At 40.2% G+C, this 21,686-nt stretch overlaps 1 protein-coding gene across 2 annotated transcripts in view; it reads right to left on the reverse strand.

Annotated features, from left to right (window-relative positions):
- PRKCA (protein kinase C alpha) overlaps positions 1-21,686 on the reverse strand; it is a 325,883-nt gene that overhangs the window by 84,678 nt on the left and 219,519 nt on the right. For both annotated transcript variants that reach the window (XM_061615579.1, XM_061615578.1), the window contains exons 6-8: positions 3,988-4,144; positions 3,740-3,874; positions 3,027-3,123 (exon numbers count right to left, since the gene is read on the reverse strand). In XM_061615579.1, coding sequence (XP_061471563.1) covers positions 3,027-3,123; positions 3,740-3,874; positions 3,988-4,144 — 389 coding nt within the window. The remainder of the gene's footprint in view (positions 1-3,026; positions 3,124-3,739; positions 3,875-3,987; positions 4,145-21,686) is intronic.

The raw sequence follows: 21,686 nt of genomic DNA on the forward strand, positions 1-21,686 counted from the left end.
TATCTTATGAATAAAAATAATTATTCGACTACCTCTGTATGTGTTTGTTTATTTTTAATGTTGTTTTAGGCTACTTAGAGGTGCAGCAGCCAAGGCCAGCACCTTGTACGTGGGTTTTTTTTAAGTAACTGAAATGTAATTGTAGTGATTACTTTGGAGAAAAGTAAAGTAATCAGTTACTTTCAGAGCAATTGTAATTGTAACGGTAATTACTACTTTTTGGGCCACGTAACTGTAACTGTAATTTATTACTTTTTAAAAGTAATCTTCCAAGTTCTGCTATTAGTGAATTGTAGTCAGCTACATAAGTGTGTGAATCAGCCCCAAGAGTGGATTTTTTCTCATGATGTAGTGACATGTTGATGAAAGTTAAAGTAAGAAAGCACGAAAGCAGGACTACAGCTGAACATCTAAAAGACTAATGTCGGTGCCAATGTATTGATAATCTTTGACAAGTTCAATGTCTTCTTTAGCTTTACTCTGATTTTTGATACAACCAGTTCATGATCTGTACAGCAGTCTGCTCCTGGTCATGTTTTCACAGAAAGTATGGAACTTCTCCATCTTCTGCTACCAATTATATAATCAATTTGATTCCTATATTGACCATTTGGTGATGTTCATGTGTACAGTCGTCTTTTCGGTTTCTCAAAAAATGGGTTTGCAAGAAACAAATTATTGGCTTCACAGAATTCAATAAGACTTTCTCTTGCTTCTTTTCTGTCTCCTAGGCCGCATTTCCCCCACAATTCCTAATTCTTCTCTGTTCCCTACTTTTGCATTCCAATCTCCCATGATTATCAGCACATCTTGTTTTGGTGTGTGATCAATTTCTTCCTGTACTTCTGCATAAAATCTCTCCAATTCCTCTTCTTCTGCGTTTGCCGTCGGAGCGGATGATGGTTATGTTGATAGGTTTCCCATTTAATCTCATAACTCACTCAGACCCTGTGTTGTAGCTCCTAATTGCTTTTGCTACATCACTTCTCACTATTAAAGCAACCCCATTTCTTCTTAATTTCTCATTTCCTGCATAAAATATTTTGTAGTTGTCTGACTGGAAATGTCCCATTCCCGTCCATTTTAGTTCGCTCACACAAAGTATTGTAATGTAGATGCGTTCCATTTCTTGCTTGACAATTTCTAACTTTCCCTGGTTCATGCTTCTCACATTCCATGTTCCTATTGTGTGTGTCGTACAACTCCGGACTCTCCTTTCGCATCTGTGCGCATCAGCCTCTGGGCTTCCTTTCGGCCTTGACCCAGCTGCGTCATTAGTCACAGCACTACTTGTACTTGTCCTTTGTTCTTCCCCAGTAGCTCGGTGAGTGCCTTCTGACCTGGGGGTCTCATCTTCCTGCACTCATGTTGCATTTTGGATACTCTGTTCATAGGGTTTTCGTGGTAAGAGATACTCAAGAGGAGGTTTACCATTGCCTTCCTCTGAGTTTGGATGCATCTTAGTCTGGTGTTTCAGCTTTGACCATTCCGCCTTGGGTGCCCCTGCTAGGAGTCTAGCCTCTTGGTCTAGACTCCTGACAGCATTGCTCTTACCTTCTTCAACACTCTCAAACCCTCTCACCATGTTAAGGTGTACATCCTAGAGGGGGCTGTTCACCTTATGAACATACAAACAAATCAGTGGTCAAAGAGCTCTCTTGAGTGGTTGTCTTACTCTAATTTTAGCCATCGTATTAGCAGAATGCCAAAAAGTGGGCCGCCAAAAAGTGGGGCCCTATTGTATTAAGTACTGAAGCAGCGTATCATTTCCAGTATATTCAGAATATAAATGAGACTTAGCACTAACAAGGTTGAGTACTGTGTCATCATTTTACACTGCCCAACTCTCCCCATACCCCACAAACATTTTATGGAGTAGGAAAAGACGTTTAGAGGCAAATAAACTATTTTGTTAAAACAGTATTTTTTAAAGGAAAGTTGTGCTAGAAATGTATTAGAGCTAAATCTAAAAACGCTTGGTTTTCCATGGAACCAGAGCCATAGCAAAACTTCTATGGTGGCATGAATGATTTTCACAGTGTTAGCCTCATGTAACAAAATGATGTTTATTGCTCTTCTCAAGAAGCATTTGCTAAATTCACTCTCTCAACAACTGTCTCCCATCTCCTCCTCTGTAGCTAACTTCCTTCTGTCTCTAGTCACCTTTCAAAGTCACTTCCCACCTGATTCTATCACTATTCCATTCCAGCAGTCCCTGATCTCCACAAACCACTTCCCCAATATTTCTTTCAGACCTCTCTCAATCCTTCTATTTCCACGTGTCTTATGCTACCCTCCCTCAACATGCATCTCTCTTGTCTGAGTGCCTTTCCTTCCAGCTTGCCAGATACTTCTCCCAGTTCCTTCTCTCTCTTTCAAGTGGAAAAAGATTTTTAAATTTACAAAGAAAAAGCAGTAAAACAAAACACTGCACCATCCTCAGCATGAGGGAAGTTTAGGACAAAGCAAAAGCAGATGGGGCTACCGCTCAAATGGTGTATCTTAATTAACTAGGGAGAGCTACAGAGGAGCAGAGGCAAAGAGAGACCCAGCTGTTAATGGGGTAATCAGCCTGACTGAGGAATGTGGCAAACAGCAACTGAGTGCTGGCAGGGGATAGGAGGGGGCATGGTTTCCAGATGAAGACAGAAGGTCCTTTTTCATTTACTTAGTGGTAATGCAGTCTACTTGAAAAACCTGTATGCAAGGAGAGGATGGAATACTCAGAAATATATAGCCTCTTTGCCATGTTGATGACATAGCAACCACTTTTCATTTAACAACTCAATCCTAAATTCAACTTCCAAAGAAGTTTCGTACCCTTAACACTAAGACGAAAGTTGTGCAAACCAACCCTAGCATTAAGTGATTACTGAAGATCCGTTAATCGGTAAGGAAAAAATTGAATGGTAAACTAGGGATAGAATGTCACTCTTATGTGTTAATAGCAAAGATGGCAGCATCAGCATCATAGGATCAGACTCAATACGTGACTCACACCACAATGGGTGTGTTTACATTCTCACCTCAAACTTCTGCCTCAGTTCTACATTACCATCATCATCTGCTTCTGGTATTGGAACATTGTAATACTCGCCTTCTTCCTGGTTAAGTAGTTTGTACCTGTATTCGATGTATTTTTAAAAAGAGGGAGAGAGAGGGACTCAATTGGCATCTTTTTCTTCTATTGGTTGGCCTAAAATATATATATATATATTGCCTTACTATGAAACTTGGAATTTTTCTTATGGCCCAGCACAGCTACCTTTACTTTCAGGTCAAAGAGACTCTCTACTTAGTGAGTGTGCTTAGGTTTGCAGCATCAGCCCGAGATAATGAACCTACGTGACAATGCATAGTAAGTACTTGGCTGATATGAGGGCAGCATATCAGGGATTTAACACTTCCAGAAAAGCAGTGAGAGATGATGCACACTGATATGCAGTAAGATTTTATCTGAAAGGAAATGATGATGTTCCTACATTAGGGCAATGTGCATCCCTTACTGACTCAGTATTTTTAAAAACGAACAGAAAAAGATTTGGCTGGTGTAATTTTTATCCTTGATACCTACTATCTATCTAGTGACTGAGGTTTCTGGTATCATGCATTCTGTGAATATTTAGATGATACATTTAGAAAACATTTAAATATTGTAATAGGATTGATTACTGATAATTATAGTACTGCATTAGTAACTTATTAGTTAAGCATGCTAGCTTATCAACGAGCTTTTTACCATCCACATGCTGGTGATTTCATGAGTTCTGACACCCCAAAAGAAAGAGAGCCCATGAAATCATTCCTAGTTGTCCGATCCCAATCCCAGACTTCCACGGATAATCTTCTATCTTTGTCTGTAGGCTTTAATTTACTACAAAAAAATGAAGAGGAAAAAAACAGGTGTAATTCTAATAAATTCACGAAACAGGACACGATGTATGCAATCAGAAATATGGCTAGGAAAAGTATCAAAAGTCAACTTACAATGTGAATGTCTCATGCCAATGTGGATTAAGTGTGGAGCGGATTGTTTTGGTTTTTTGTTTACTCTCATTCTTAGGATCTGGAATAAGTTTCAGCTTCACATAGGGATCTGAAAGTCCATTTGGATCCATAGGAATCAGATTTCTTGCTTCTCGTACTGCAAGTATACAGAAGAACAGTAAGTACTATACACTAAAGCCATAAATGTAAAACCCATGCCTATTTCTTCAGCACCCCCCAAACCTGCACAGAGTTATTTGGGATGTAAACTGTATTTGAGGGGAAATGGGTTAGGTACAGCCAATGGTGTAGCAGGTCTCCTCCACTTCACTAGATACAGCTTTAGTGCACAGAAAACCTCCTCCCCCAATATGGGTATTTCCTGGATCCTGCCTTTTCCTGCCTCCCAAAACCCTTGTGTAAGTGGTATTCCTGCACTGGCAGACAAGAAGTTTCCAACAGGCTTGTGTAGGGTAGTGGAAACCCCTGCAGAAGTCTACAGAAATAGACACCAATCTAATGCAAAAAGAAGAAAAAACATATTTGCTACCTCTTTTCACTGGAATAGCCCGGTTCTTTTAATCCCAAGTATGGAATGTAGGTCAACAACCAACAATTGAGCAGCCCATTCCTATTCTTGGCTAAAGCAGCTATAGGAAAGTATCTGTAGCAAGATCTAACATGGCATCCTGTGTGAGGAAAGCTGGGCACAGCTGGACAGTTCCATCTGATATGTTGATAAATATAGGCAAAGAGGACCCTTGCTACAGCTCTTGCCCAGCTCTTTGATGTTTCTCCAGTAGTTTCCCCAGCTCAAGAGCAAGAGGATTAGGGATCCCTTTGTGCCAGAGGTAGGAATACAGCAGAAATGTCATTTTCCATAGCTGTTGTATAGTATAGCGCAGGACTGGATTTCCAGCAATTATAAATTTGTTGGATAATGAAGTGTCAAGACAGATACCCTTTTAAGAGAGAAGGTCAAATTAGACATTGTTTTCAATCCCACAGGGCCAAATAAAAGTTATATGCCTGTGATTCTGAGCTACTTAGGGGGAAAAACAACAGCAGAAGAGCAAGTGCTGCAACTGACTGTTTGGAATGCTGTAATTCAACATCAGGTATGTGGGTTTGGGTTGACTGAGAGATATTATTTGCTTATTAATATGAACAACAATAATACTGTTGTGCTCACAAACTCTCATCCATTTTTTTTAAGGAAGTCAATAACGCCAGCATTCAATTTTTCATTCAGAATGGACATCACAATACTCTCAGCCCACAAATATTAACTGGGCTGTTTATGAAAAATCAATCCCTCACAGAAAAGAAAGAAACTTAAGCTAATATCATAAAACAGAATTATCAACAGCTTATTATTATGTAAAATATCTAATGCGTTGGTACTCATCTCAACTACACACAAACAAGAGCATAGGGAAGAGATGCAGTTTGTTGGGAGAGCATCTGTTTTGCATGCAAAAGGTACAAAGTCCAATCCCTGGCATTTCCAAGCAGGGCCTGGAAAGACTTCACGCCTGAAGCCCTAGAGAGCCACTGCCAGTTAGTGTAGACAGTACTGAGCTGGATGGATTAAGTGGACTGACTTGAAATGAGGCAGCTTCCTATGTTCCCTATGGATCAAAATCTGTTCTGAACAATAATAATTACACAAACCCACAGAGCCCATGCCCACAAATAACATCATCAGAAGCAGTATTTGACTACTATGTAACAACCAATTGGTATGCCTATTCACATACTAGTCTAGTTACAATTAATTAAGGATGTTGAAGACTATTTTTCAACCATTCCTAGGCAATATTGAGAGTCTTTCTGCATTACCTATTTCTAATAGGGCTGTGCACTGGATCTCGCCAAAGCACAAGGCAGATCAGGCCCATTTTTTGGCCTTGACCAAGTCGGGCTCACATAGCCATGGATCACTAAAGGTCAGACTGGATAACCCAAAGCATCCTGGGGCTGTCAAGGGGCAGGGCATCAAGACAACGCAGGAAGGATTGGGGGGTGTCTGTACACAGCCCTAGTTTTTAGCACAAGTGATTGCATCCTTGTGTGTTTTCTTTATGCAGCCCTGAAACTTCCAATCAAGTTTGAAGAGGACGTTTCACACCATCCTATCCTGCCATAGCAAAAAATTTACTTAGTTTTTTAAAGTTGCTTAGCTGACTGTGTTCTCCTGCTGAGCAAAAACTGAACCTGACACTGATATAGTAAAATGACTGTCTCTCCCTACCTCTCGATCCTTCTCACAAGTATGGAATGCCATACTAGCGCTCGATTTTGAGATAGTGTAAGTATCACATCAAGAATAAATGTGGGTGCAGCATTTTTGGATTCCACAAGCTATTTGCTCAGAGCCTGCCCTGGAGAATAATGGGAGGAATGCTACATCTTACCAGGAACTCTCTTTCCTGCTCATCCTGCCCTGCCCATGAAATTCAGCAGCATATTGCTAATAAAATAATAAAAAGCATGCCAGTATTTATGATGCTGTGTTTGCAATGCTCAAGAATCACAGGTAAAATGGAAAAAGTTAGATGATGCTCAGGTCAGTTCTATTTTGCCTCCTCAAAGGTGTATACATATGGTTTACTACCCAAATGCAAAAAAACAGAGACGTCAATACATATATGTAGTGGCAATATGCAATAGTTCCTCCCATGTTGACCTGAAAGTTGTAAGATGCCCACACGGCCTTTTGCATGATGAGGCTATAATAAAGGGGACCTGTAAGGGCAAGTTCTGCTATGGAAATATTAACCATTATACCTGGCTTTGTTTTCTTGAAGTTAATACCATCTGCTTTCAGTTCAGAATATTCAGTTGATGTTTACTTGAAAGAGAAAAAAACCGAACAGCTAATTTCACCAAAATTCTAACAAAGTCAAAGTTTTAGAAGTAGCCAAAGGCACCATTATTTATTAAGAATGACCACATCCAATAATTCTGGGCTCAAAAATGTTATTTATGTATTTCAAAATTATCTGGGTGGCCTTAAGATCAAAATTTATACACAAAATGCAAAAAAAATATATGTTTAGTACATATCTCCTTACATGTGGAAGAGCAGTATCTCTAGCCTTACAATTACTTTACTGTCTATACTTATTTTTTTAGCTTACTGATAAAACACTTTTGTTTGGAAAAGATGTACAGAAAGCAAACAGCCATAGTTAAATACTGTTGGTGTTTGTTTTTTTTTAATCACCTACTTTCTAGTCTTACCAAAACTAGTCCATGATCTGGCTGCATACAGGCACACAAATTGCTAGAGAAGTTGCATCTACGGAAAATGAAATCCTACAAAAACCTCTTAAGAGGTTGGAACCGAAGTTGCTCCTTTATTTGTGGAAGGGACTGCAATCCAGTGGAGGCTCTATTGAAGGGAAAGGGCAGATGATTCTTGCCAATTTCTTCTTCCTCTGCAGCCCCCTATGCTATCACACTGTTCTGGAAAGACCTCCAAGCCTTCAGAAGAGATTTTCAAGGAGAATTAGGGCTGCAGGGGGAAGGAGGAATCAGTGAAAATTCATCTCCCCACCACTCTTCCAGCAGGAATATCCCATGAACATAGTTCCACTCACAGGAACTCTGGACCCAAGCCAAGGTTTGTTTTCAGCTTATTTTTTATCACCACAATAAAACACTAACAACAACTGCAGAGATGCAAGCAGATTATCTGAGTAACTGCTGTTGCTTTCACTTGATTTCTGAAGGTACAAAGTATCATAGAATCTTAGAGTTGGAAGGGCCTATAAGACCACTGAGTCCAACTCCCTGCTCAATGCAGGAATCCAAATTAAAGCATATCCAACAAGTGATTGTCCAGCTGCCTCTTGAATGCCTCCAGTGTTGGAGAGCCCACCATCACCCTAGGTAATTGGTTCCATTGTCGTACCACTCTAATAGTAAGGAGGTTTTTCCTGATGTTCAGTCGAAATCTGGCTTCCTGTAACTTGAGCCCATTATTTTGTGCCCTGCACTCTGGGACAATTGAGAAGAGATCTTGGCCCTCCTCCATGTGGCAACCTTTCAAGTACTTGTGCTATCATATCTCCCCTCAGTCATCTCAAGGTTAAACATGTGCAGTTCTTTCAGTCTCTCCTCACAGGGCTTTGTTTCTAGTTTCTAGTCCCCTGATCATCCTTGTTGCCCTCTTCTGAACCCATTCCAGTTTGTCTGCATTCTTCTTAAGGTGTGGTGTCCAGAACTGGACGCAGTACTCAAGATGAGGCCTAACCAGTGCCAAATAGAGGGGGACCAATACATCACCCAATTTGGAACTATACTTCTGTTAATGCAGCCTAAAATAGCATTTGCCTTTTTTGCAACCACATCACACTGTAGGCTTATTTGTCATACAGTTGACAAATGCTGGATAAACATGGCCTAATATTCTGTAAACTTTATAATTGTGGCCAGACATACAGAAACAGCTCCATGGGAGAAAAAAGCACAACTTGGAACATCTTTCCCAAACCAGCTTTTGAAAACATGAGCCATTTTCTTTTCTGAAAATAAAGGCATGACTCTGGTGGGAGTTACAGCGACACACTACTGCTTTTGTCTGTCAGAAACAATAAACAATGAAGTGCAAAGGGCTGAGAATTTCGAACTATGTCACAAAGGCACATAGCACAGGGCATATTTGTTCAATAAAAGGCTAGCAGAACCATCATTTATTGTATAATATGAAATCCAGCATTAACAATCTTGTGACAAGTAATGAAGACAAAACGTACAGGTTATAAGTATTATTTTGCTTGAAATGTTTTGTGAACTGCAAAATGAAGCCATTAAATCTTATAGGGCGTTCTGAGAACAGTGACAAATGAACAGCTGGCAGCACCTTTATATATTATATGCATTACAGGGAGAGAAGAAATAGTTTGACATAGTTTCTAGCCCCCTGATCTATGGTAATATGGAATGGAAAATCTATATCCCTTCCCAGAATTGAAATGATCAATTACATTTGTTCAATAAAAATCCTGGAAAATGAATTCCTAATTAGAAAGACAGGATGGAACAATGACCTGGTGTGGATGCAACACTAAAGACAAACCGTGGCTTAATGCAAACGAGCAAATGTGTACATCCCCAAGATCACAGGTCCTGAGCAACTCCCCTGGTCCTGCTGCCGCCGCCGTGCTATCCAAGAGCTAAGCCACAGGCCTGGGAGAGGAGCACAGTGGCCACGATCCTCTCTTCAGACACCCACAAATTTTCTTGTTTGCATTGAGTCATGGTTTGGCCTAGTGTTATGTGAGACTGGGCCACTGTTTCTTACCACTGAATTGAGATTAAGTGTATGTCAAAAGGAACAATATTTTGGGGGGTCTCTATATGTCTTGCCCTTACAAAATTTTGCCTTTAAGAGACTAAGCTGTAAAATTTTCCATATAAATAAATAAAACAGTCTACCCCAAACTCCTAATGCATAAGCATCATTCATAAAATCGCAATATCATTATTAAATCACAATTTCAAACAAAATACAATGGAGATAGGCAGAACACATATTAACAAACTTCAAATAGTGAGTGGTATTCAATTCCCTCTCTCCTCCCCACCCCATCCCATGTGGCCCCCCTGCTGTCCTCAAATCTGGTCTGGAGGGTTAGGGAAAACTCCAGAACAGAATTGGGGGGGAGGCACAGGGGAGGAGAGGTAGAGGTTGTTCCACTGCACAAGGAGAAATGCCGGAAAAATCTACTTAGTACTATGGTGAATACAACCGAATGTTCTTATCTGCCTGGCAGGAGAAAAACCTATTGGGGAAAAAACACTCTTTACCAGCTGACGGATATAACATATTTCACTGTTCAGGAGCAGCCACTGGGGGTGGGGAGCATCTATCCCTTGTCACAGTCAACAGTTCTTCCATCACAGAGTACTCCTCCACCAGATCTTAGGCAGCAGGCAGGCTAGTAAGGGAGGAGGAAGGCATTTCAGTAACCTGGGCCATGCAGGTTTTGGCTTTAAAGGAAACTGCCAACACTTTCAGTTGTGCCCAGAAACAAACTGACAACCACTGAAGTAGTTACAGGATTGGTATAATATGATTTTATGGCTGTGCACCTACTACGTTCTCACAGTTACACTGTAGGCCAGCCTTCCCTAGCCTGGTGCTCTCCAGATAGGGTATCCTCAGGAACACTGACAGTTGGCACACCTGTCCAAACCAGGCACAGGCACTGCTGGTTGCTACCACACACACCAAAACCCCAAAATCTATTTCAACACATCATTATTGTAATGCAAGGACGGCTGAGATCCAAAGAAAACTTGTACATGCAAAGAACTGCATGGATGCAGTTGATTTCCCACTCTCTTTGTTGGCTCTCCTGCTCTATCAAATCAGAGAGGCCCCCAACCCTCAAAAGCACTCTTTTGGAAATGCAAGAAGTGAAAGTAGGAAAAGGGAAGCTCCAAAGCCCATCAGATCATGGCCAATAATGATAATTAGAGTTTTAATAATGGTCATAAAATTGCAACACTATAATTTAGCTGAACTGTATTATTCTAATTAAGGTACATTTGGGTGTGTGTCAAGCATGAATCATTGTTGTATTTTATGCCTTAAGTGCTACAGCAGGGATAGTAAATTTTAATGTATCAATATTACTAACAATGTAGCTTGGTTACAATATATGTATAGTGCTTTTGGATATTCAGAAGCAACCACTCTTGAAAGACAATTAATGGGCACTAAGAATGCAATATAAGACCCTCCATGGCGCAGAGTGGTAAGCGGCGGTAATGCAGCTGAAGCTCTGCTCACAGCCAGAGTTCGATTCCAATGGAAGGAGGAAGTCGAATCTCTGGTAAAAGGGGTCGAGGTCCATTCAGCCTTCCATCCATCCGTGCTCGGTAAAATGAGTACCCGGCATATGCTGGGGGGGGGGGGGGTAAAGAAAGGCCGGGGAAGGAACTGGCAATCCCACCCCATATATACGGTCTGCCTAGTAAACGTCGCAAGACGTCACCCTAAGAGTCGGAAACGACTCGCACTATAAGTGTGGGGACACCTTTACTTTTACCTTTACCTTTAAGAATGCAATACATAAAGCTTGCATTTGGAGGGACTGCAGGATTACTGTGATAAATGGTAAACAGTTTGTCCACATGATAATAGCTTAATCTAGCAATGAAATTGACAGTCAATCCAGAACACATCTGAACTCTCAAGCCATATGAAGATGCTGTCCCAACAGTTCTCTCAGAGTGTTGATGGTCCCTTCAGGAGCTTGTGGCAAAAGCTCTCTGGTCTGGGTGTTTTGGATTATGGAAGGACAGGACCTGTCACTGTGATTGCAATCAACACTTTCATTGATTAGAAAACAATATCTGCTCAGGGATTCAGGAGGGATAGACAAAGATAGGATAATTTCTGGTTGATTATATATTCTTATAAGATAGCAATTTAAGTCTGGAGAGAGTAGGACAGACTCCACCATTTCCAATATAAAAGATGCTTTTAAAAAAGTGGTTTGATACAATGGGATATATATAGGGATAACTTCTTCCTAGATTTTGAGGTGAAAGGGATTGTTGTTGTTGTTGTTGCCTTGAAGTCGATTATGACTTACGGTGACCCTATGAATCAGTGACCTCCAAGAGCATCTGTCATGAACCACCCTGTTCAGAGCTTGTAAGTTCAGGTCTGAGGCTTCCTTTATGGAATCAATCCATGGCTTCTTTGGCCTTCCTCTTTTTCTACTCCCTTCTGTTTTACTCAGCATTATTATCTTTTCTAGTGAATCATGTCTTCTCATTATGTGTCCAAAGTATGATAATCTCAGTTCCATCATTTTAGCTTCTAGTGACAGTTCTGGTTTAATTTGTTCTAACACCCAATTATTTGTCTTTTTCGCGGTCCATGGTATGCGCAAAGCTCTTCTCCAACACCGCATTTCAAATCGATTTGATTTTTATCTTACCCACTTTTTTCACTGTCCAACTTTCACATCCATACATAGAGATCGGGAATACCATGGTGTGAATGATCCTGACTTGAGTGTTCAGTGATACATCTTTGCATTTGAGGACCTTTTCTAGTTCTCTCATAGCTGCCCTCCCCAGTCCTAGCCTTCTTCTGATTTCTTGACTATTGTCACCATGTTGGTTAATGACTGTGCTGAGGTATTGATAATCCTTGACAAGTTCAGTGTCCTCATTGTCAACTTTAAAGTTACATAAATCTTCTGTTGTCGTTACTTTAGTCTTTTTGACATTCAGCTGTAGACCTGCTTTGGTGCTTTCCTCTTTAACTTTCGTCAGCATTCATTTCAAATCATTACTGGTTTCTGCTAATGGTATTGTCTGCATATCTTAAATTATTGATATTTCTCCCTCCAGTTTTCACACCTCCTTCATCTTGGTCCAGTCCTGTTTTCTGCATGATATGTTATGCGTATAGATTAAACAAACAGGATGATAAAATACACCCCTGTCTCACACCCTGTCCGATGGGGAACCAATCGGTTTCTCCATATGCTGTCCTTAAAGTAGCCTCTTGTCCAGAGTATAGGTTGTGCATCAGGACAATCAGATGCTGTGGAACCCCCATTTCTTTTAAACCATTCCATAGTTTTTCATGCTCTACACAGTCAAAGGCTTTGCTGTAGTCTATAAAGCACAGGGTGATTTTCTTCTGAAATTCCTTGCCCGTTCCATTATCCAATGTATGTTTGCAATATGATCTCTGGTGCCTCTTCCTTTTCTAAATCCGGCTTGGATGTCTGGCATTTCTCGCTTCGTATATGGTAAGAGCCTTTGTTGTAGAGGTGAAAGGGATAAAGTTATCTAATTTAGGATTCAATCAAATACACAACTATTCTCAAAAGTCACAGATATTTCTATTACAATTTCAGTTCATATTATATTTTTCCATTACATTTACCTGTGTCCTTAAAATATCTGCACATTATGCCAAGCCAAACATTGTGGGGTTTTTTAACCATAATGTGCACATGCTATGCACTAGTGCATGCACCTGAAGCACTTCTGCTTCGCTTCTTCCTTCAAGCAACTCTGGTTCACTCCTCCCTTAGTTGAGTGTGGAAACAAACCTCAGCGTGACCGGCTTAAGAGTTATATTCAGGCAAGCACCCATGGTTTGTTTCTCTTCAAAACAAACTCACAACGTGAAGCTAAAGTTTGTTCCTGGTTTCCCAATTATTGTTTTTCGGGATGAACAAACTATGAACTGGTTCAGAGATAATGCTAAGCCAGCCACTCCAAGGTTTGTTTCCTCGCCAACTAAGGAAGGCATGAAGGCAAAGCATTCAACCTGGATGCAGAAGCCCACAACACATGTACATTATAGTTAAAAGAAATCATGCAGCTTGGCTTAGCTCTACGTGTAAATATTGCCTTAGCATTCTATGTAAATGAGACTACTAAACAGCCAAAAAGAAGGGAAAGAGAGGATGTTCAAAGAAGAATTGTTAGCAAAGTTCATGTTAAACACAGGCTGTTAAAGAAAAAGGTCATTATTTTGCTTGCTTTTTGTTTTACAAGTTCTGGCCTATTTGTATTTTTATCTGCATAATTAGCACTCTGGTTTGCCCTTCCCCCCCCCACCCCCAGTTGATCTAGTGTTTCTTTTTTCAAAACAGCAGGATGATGATGGTATTTGGAGAGAATGCGGGTTATAAAGAACTACCGTCTCTGTAGTCCACCTCTTTGATGGCAGCCTATTTTTAATGAGACAGGGTCAGGCATGTTTGGAAGGAGCAGCTCTTTGCTCCCAAAATGAGAGGCTTGATGTTATATAAAAAATAGCCTTAGAAAGTAAATTGGAAGCCCTTCCCCGCCCCTGAAAGCTTTTTTCTCCCTTCCCCCTCCCCCAGTCTGCGTAGAACCACTTCTCCACCTTTTGTGAAGCTTTTATAATCTTGAGCAGAAAAACAGAAGCGCAAGTTTCATTTTACAAAGTATTACTAACTGTCTGAGTAGATACCTTACCGAGGGATACCAATAGCTTTTAGGGAGAACAGGGAAACCAGCTCCATCTTTTAAAAAGTTATTTCTTTTTGTTATAGCCCCAAAGTGGAAAAATGTTCTGTGGGCATACTGCAGCTGCTTCTATAACTTTGTCTGTTACAGACCTCAGAGTAGAGTTCTAATGCATCACTCTATGGCAACTGTCATGTTAAGTTAAAGTTAATCACCACAAACGAGCACTGCTGTTGAAGTTCAACAAAATCAGAATTTGGATTGTGTATCACAGTTCATATTACCACCCCAAAATTTTGGAATCCTTTCCAAAATATATGGAATACTTTCAATGAATGATTTGCACAATGAATCAGGAAGGGATCAGTGTTGTATATGACTGCAATCATTCGGTGCTCATGCAATATTTTAAAAAGACATGAACATACACATGTATACTAAAATGATTCAATAGTTCCATGTGACAACAACATGTCAGATCCCCCAGTACACTGTGACAGCAATGAAACATGCACAGACAAAAACTACCTCCCCACTCCCATTTTTAAAAGCACTAGGAAAATTAAGTGGCAATATGGCTCAGGCATGAGCATGCATGTCCAATAACGTGTAACATTTCTATTAGAAGTTTTAGGTAATGACATTTTCTTTGACCCAGTATTATTTCTACTAAACTGTATGGATAGCTCAGTAAAAAAAAAAAAAAAAAAGAACTTAAGGAGTTGGCTTCTTACATAGTAATAGCAGCAAGAATATTTTGGGGGGGGGAAATTAAGAACTTCTTAATAACTACTGGGTTGCTCAAAACCTGTATTTTTATTCATTCTAATTTCTTCTTTTGTGTTCTTTTGCAGTATTGTACATATGATATACTGTAGTTTTTTTAAAGAAAAATGTAGCCCTCCTGTCGTGAGGCAACTGGGAAGCTTCTTGGCCACAGGGAGACAGTTAAAGTAAAGGGGGGGGCTGGGTTCTAGCTAGCTAATGATGGTTGTGTTTATCCTATTTCCCTAAAGCAAGATAAACCATCTGGAAAAGGGGATCCCAGGACTCTTCTCATAAATGCCTAATTACCTTGTTCCAAGAAAGGACAACCAGTGATATGGGGCAGAAAATTTTCCAGAATGGAAAACATTATAGTGTGTTATTTTATGAAATGGAAAATTAAAATAGAAAATTACTAAGTTCATTAGTAACAATGAATGGATGCCAACTGCAAATACAGTATTAGTCAAGCTTGGTACTTTCAACGTTTTTAGCTTCGTTTACTAAATACAGAAAAATAAACATGCTAAATTAGAACATTCTAGGGCATCAGAAAATGTTTCCAATGCAAACTCAAACATTTCCTATGCAAACTATTGGTAATTATTATTATTTCAATTTATCATGTGCCCTTCACCATCAAGTCAAGACAGGTTGTTAGTAAATCCAGGACAGGTTTCAATTTAAAGTCTATTACCTTAATTTACCAGTTATAAATTTTCTGGCTATTACCGTAATTTGCATAGGAAATTTTTCCAGCTCTAACTTTTCTAGAAAACCCACATCACTGAGAATAACAGAAAGGACCCAGCAGCTGTTTCCAGAATACTTCTCCCCTAAAACAAAATTCAGCCTCTTTTGGCAGTAGCCCCAGTCCCTTTTCAAATTACTTTAACTACTCTATTTGGGGGGATGTCACATTTTACCTTCTTTTTCATTTTACTAGGTTTTTAGTCTACGTTAACAGACTAGTTAATTTATTTTAACCTAATGCTAAGTACTCTAAACCTTGGAATAGGGTAGTCAAGGGATTAACCCCCCCGTAACAAAACATAATATTCAGAACCAGAGGGAAATCAATTATTTCCCTATTGCCATCAAAAGCTCCAAATATCCTCTACTTTTGAAATGTTACACTGAAGGATGTGTTTTTAAGATTTGTTTTGTTTTAAACAAGGGAGGTGGGAGCTTAATAATACTAGAATTTGCAATAGGAAATGCTGAATGCTTTATTACATATTTCTGGCACTGTAAATGTTTGGGCTCCCCCCCTTCTGCTATACTGCTGAGAACATCATTCCCTAATGTGCCACACTGTAAGCGGTATGTGCCTCAATCACATCTGCTTGATCGGCTGAGACTGAATCTAATCTCTAATGCAATAAATATTACAGATACCAGAGGCCCATCTTCTCCAAAATTATAATACTTGTGATGGCTCTTAGAGAACATAACACATTGCCCACATGAAACACAAAACATTCAAAGCTATTCTACTGAGATGTCAAATGATACAATAAAGATGAGTCTTTTGCTTTTTTTGTTTTTGCAACTGCGCTGTGTCCAGCATCAAAATGAATTATGTAGACTATGATTTCCTAATTTCATTCCAGTTCATGTCCTTCTGCATTATGGGACTCTGTAATACATTACTATTCTCAGTTCAGCAAAACTATTTTAATATGCCTCATGAGGGCAATGCCTCTTCATTAGATCCACAGATCTTGACTCCCGAAAGGTAATTCTATAATAATCAACAGTGCATTAAAAAGTCTCTATTTGGGTTGTGTTCAATACCACAAGGGATAGAAGAGTGATTCATTTTGCTTTCGAGTGGAGTCTGAAAATAACTTTAATATCTAATGTAATGATATACTATAATAAAGTCAAAAGAATGTATAACAGTAGAAAAAATGTGCTTCAGCAAAGCTTTGGAACAAAAGGAACCAAACCTTGGGGGAGGGGGGATTGCTTCAATCCAAGCACATAAACCTCAGGAGTTTATTATTATGCAGAAATCATGGCATGAAAAGCATTTCTAATGCTTCCAACTGTCTGCCTAAGCAGGATGCTCTATCCGCAAAATATGAGTGCCTTTTTAATATGATAATTGTCTTCTTTCATAAAAACTGCCTAAGGAAAGAATATGATGAGTAGCTATTATTCTTGCTCCTGAGTTTAAACTCCATAAATTCTCTCATAGTTTTATATAGTGCCATTCTCCTTGGAAGCCAAACGGCATGCTTTTCACAGAACTCTCCTTAAACCATCAAAGTCCCGCTCCATTTGCCCATGCGAAGCCTGGGTGGGCGGAGCATAGTTGCAGCTAGCGGGTGAAGCCACAGATGCCATCAGTAGGAAGGGCAGCGTCGCATGTCACACATAATCAGTACACGCGACATACTGCGTGGAGGGGCAGAGCCACGGGGCTTATTTAAGCCCGCACCGCACCCTCCTTCCTCCTCTTTGGCTCGCGACGCCTGCCCCGCCCTCCCTCTTTTACGGTGTGATCTAGGACGCTTCGGGGCCAAGTAGGAATTTTTATCCTGCCCACCCTGGTTGGCGGGCAGGTTTTTTGCCTGCTCCACACTATGAGGGTGGGAGGGAATCGGGTTAGAGGGTGTCGTGATTAATAGGTGGTTTTGGCTAATTCGGTAAGCTAAAATTGATGCCCCAAGTGGGACAAGTTTTGGGTTACTGATGCGGTAAGGTGTGGGAAGGGAAGTAGGTAAGGACAGCTAGGTGGCCCCCTTAGGCACCTTTGGAGGTGATTGGTGGTTCCGGAGGCCTGTCTCTCAGGGTTTTACGGCCTGAGGGCAGGATATGGGCTGCTTTTGGGGCCAACTTGCCTCATCCACCCGAGGGTTGTACGGCCCCGGGGGGTGGTGACATGCGAAGGCCCCCCTACTCACCTTCAAGGTGTGGCCAGGCCAAGGGGTAAGTAAAAGGGGCTTGCCCTTTGACCCAGCAGGGGCTGGTCGCCCAAGAGCTTTAGGGCAAGCTGCTTGCTTTTAGTTAGTTCCCACACCTAGGTTTCCCCTCTGCAGGTTGCTTTAATGGGTTTGTTATATTTTAATAAAGTGGCCCTTTGTTCAACCCACAACTGCTGTTGTCTGTGTTTTATTTCACCCATCGGCCGCAACAAACCACGCATACTCCATAGTGAGGAAGGCATGTACATGAAACTAGAACAGTGGGTTAGGTAACATGCCTTTGGAATGTTAATACAATGTAAATAGCTCAAGTCTAGTCTTTGAGAATCTTATACTCTCTGGCCACAGTGATCTCTAAGCACTCTCTAATAGTACAATGTATCTGCACAGCAAGGATAAATGGATACACCTTCTTAGTAGTTTCTCCACAACTGTGGAACTCTCATACCCTACAACCTCACTAAAGCCAAGGCTGAGCCTCTTCACGGAACATTGGGCTCGGTTCTAGTTGCCAGAGTTAACCTTGCAATAGTACAAAGAGTAAAACTCGCCTTGCAGCTGGTGTTATACATCATTTTAACTGACATTATCTTTCTGGGACATATAGCACACCCAGTGCTTTCTTTGATTAAAAAACAAGCTGCCAGTACTCATACCTTGATAAAGGTGCTGTGGATGCCAGCATAAAATGGTTGCCATGGGCAGAATAAAAAGAGGTGATGGTACTCCATACTGCTGAGAACGGTTACAAAAAAAGCTTTGAACACAGCCAAAGTAAACAAAGCTTGTACCCTGCAAGCATAGGTGCATGTTCCTGTCTGCTACTAGAAATATCCTTCCCCCAAATCCAAGTCTGATTCAAGTTTGTGAAGAGGCAACAAATCACCCACAGTCCAACATTTTACCTCATGTACAGTTGGCCTACTATATGCTTGATCTACTATATGGCAAAAATACCCCACGTTTTGACTGCCAACAACAAAAATGCCCCTTTTGAGACTGCTCTCATAATCAGTGCACCATGTGTTATGCAAGTACTAAAAATCACCTTTCTGGATGGCCGCGAAGAAACACGAGCCTATCCCCCACTTTTTAAAGAAACAGGAAAGTGCTGTTTTCAAGTTTTACTAATGAGCTATCTTACATCAATGTAGATGAGTTTTTAAGTTTTCTAGGTTATCAGGAAGTACTATACATTTTTACGTGCTGTAAGTGAGTCAGTCACACCCATATACCTTTGTTTTATCTATATCTGTAGCCCTATTTGGGAATTAAATCTCCCCATATGTAAACAAAGATGCAAGCAAAAGCAGCGATGCACTGTGAAGCCCTGTCTCCTCCAGCGCATCACGTTTACCCAGGTTAGGGCCTTCCTTAAGTCTGAGGGTGAAGGTCAGAAGTAAGAAGTCTCCTTGTACAAGTTACAACCCTGACTGACCATGGAATTTGACCTTTTCACAGCTACCATACACTGGGTTGACCTCAAGATTTCTTTTCCCTGGTCAGACACCAGGAGCTGAACACCAACCGTGAACAAAGTGGAGGGTAGCAGCCACCAAGACGGCCCAGTTCAGTGTGGCTGCCAACCTAATTATCTTTGCAGTCAGGCACCCAAGCAGGACTTCTGAAGTAGATCTTAAGGCATGGGCAGGATGATACAGGTGTAGATAGTCCTTTAAGTAGCCCAGTCCAAAACCGTTCAGGGCTGTTAAAGGCATCATCCATGCTTTCAACTGGGCTTAGAAAAGCACTGGTAACTGGTGCAACTGGTACAATATAGATGTAATATACTCAGCTGCTCGACCATCTGGCCCCAAACCAGAAGCTGAGTGGCTGCATTTTGTACCAGATTTCTGAACTGTTTTTAAAGGCAGCCCTACCAAATTGGCCATTTGGGTCCAGCTGTATATTTACTACAGTATCTGAACACCCTCTATTCCTGCTCTTTTAGCCTTAAAGAGTTAGGTATTTTGTTTTGTTTTTAAAATGAGTGTACTACAAGGGAGAGATGAAGTACGAGCAGCCGAGGCAAGTAGAGCAGCCACCCCCTCAATAATTCAAGACTGTGTGACGCTGTTAATCTTGTATTCAATTCCTATCAACCTAAAATATTAAATGTCCAATGTAACTACCTCTTTTTGCTTCAGGGCATCAAATAAGGTAAGGATTTTTTTTTGTTTTTTGCTTTTGCTTTTTTGCATAGGACATTTTCAGAGCAAATGGATGTCTGTTTCAGCTTCCGACAAAATTCTTCACTGCATAAAACACACACACAAAATACTAAGATCAGGAAGAATAAAAAGGAAGGAAGGAGGCAGAGGAAACATTACTTTTACATTCATCAGCTGAAGCTCTTGGCCTCAAGTGGAAGTCAATACAAATTTAGCAGTCATGGAAGCTGCATTCTAAGGTTTAAAGACACAGCCTCAAATTACAAGTCAACAAGAAGCTAACACTGAATTTAAGACACAAACCAAGAGAAATAAATGTAACCATTTAAGGACTTGCTAAAGAATAATAAACCATCAGATCTTGCTTGATATGTTTGACAAGGGGAAAAAGGTTGAGTAGAATTCACAGAGGTTACAACAAATGTGAAAAAGAATTAGATATTAATATTACACTATTACCAAAAAAAAAACCCAACAGCCATGCTGGATGAGAATTAGGTCATAAAAAGATAGACCACCTGTTTCTTTAAGGCAGGTACATGAATCCTATGATGTAACCTGCCATCCCTTCCACACATTTGCATTGAAATCTATAGAAATCTATGGACAATTTTTGCCAAATGATAATATAAAATGGAAATTCACCCTTTTCTCTTCAAGTACTTAATTTTTTTATTGTTATTGGGTTTCATTGTATTGCATAAAGTGCCCTGAGTAATTAGCAGCGGTGATGGAGTTGAAAGTTATTTTTTTTTTAAAGGGGGCTGCATCTCTTTACAGACCCTAATAATCTGAATGAAATACTAATGTGAGAACTACAGGCAAAAGTAAGGAGAAACTGGTGGTGCAATGTCATCAGCAATTTTGCTGTAGGACTCAGATCCATCTGAGGTCATCAAGTAGGAAGCTCAAGTTTCCTCTGGTTCCAAATTTCACATATCTATTATATACAGTGATTAAAGAATACCAGGGCATCCAATACACACTTACCCAGGAGTAAGTCCCATTGAACTCAATGGAGTTTACTTCTGAGTAGACATATATTAGATTGCAGCTTAAGACCAATTTGATGAATGCAAGAAATTTAATTAAAGAAAATTAATAAGAGACTTGATCCAGTTTATGTGACTTCCACACTAGAGTCCTTTAGCTCTGCTGACATTGCTATCCAGCTGGAAACAGAATTAAAATGAAGGTTCCACATAGCACAATATAGTGCTATAGTAACCATCATTATTATCCTTCTATAATGTTTATTCAGAAGTCCCACTTCACAAAATTAATAAATAGGCTAGATCTCACTTTATCATCTCTAGCTATTTATCTTTCCTCTGAGGTGAACCCATTTCACTAGGCTTCATTCAGAAAAGGCATTCAAATGTTAATTAAAAGCTTCCTGCTTGCAGGTTCTAACTTCTTTATTGGTTTTCCTCAAAAAGGGCAGTGGGATTAATGAAAATCCTATAAACTGTCTCTTAATTATACATCCACGAGAGTGGCTGTATACTATAGCCAGCATGGATTTTTCGCATTCTGCAATGTTAAATTCCCAGAAGCTCATTTCAAAATAAAAATTTACAGAACTTATAGTCCTGAACTGAGAAACGCTTCCTTAACAACCCTCTTAAGTTTTCATGGTGATACACAAAACACTCAGAGAGAACAGAGTTCAAAGTGTAAAACAAGGGAGAAAAAATCCAGACCCCTGTTGGACTTCTTTCTGTTTCACCATACACTCAGAGGCACATGTTACCAAATTCTTCTAAGCTACATAGGAATTGGATTGGACTGTGAAAGACCAACCCAAATTGTGTTTTCATTTTTACAGATTTGTAGGGCAGTACAA

Source organism: Rhineura floridana, chromosome 3, assembly GCF_030035675.1.
Source record: "Rhineura floridana isolate rRhiFlo1 chromosome 3, rRhiFlo1.hap2, whole genome shotgun sequence".
NCBI classification, from domain to species: domain Eukaryota; kingdom Metazoa; phylum Chordata; class Lepidosauria; order Squamata; family Rhineuridae; genus Rhineura; species Rhineura floridana.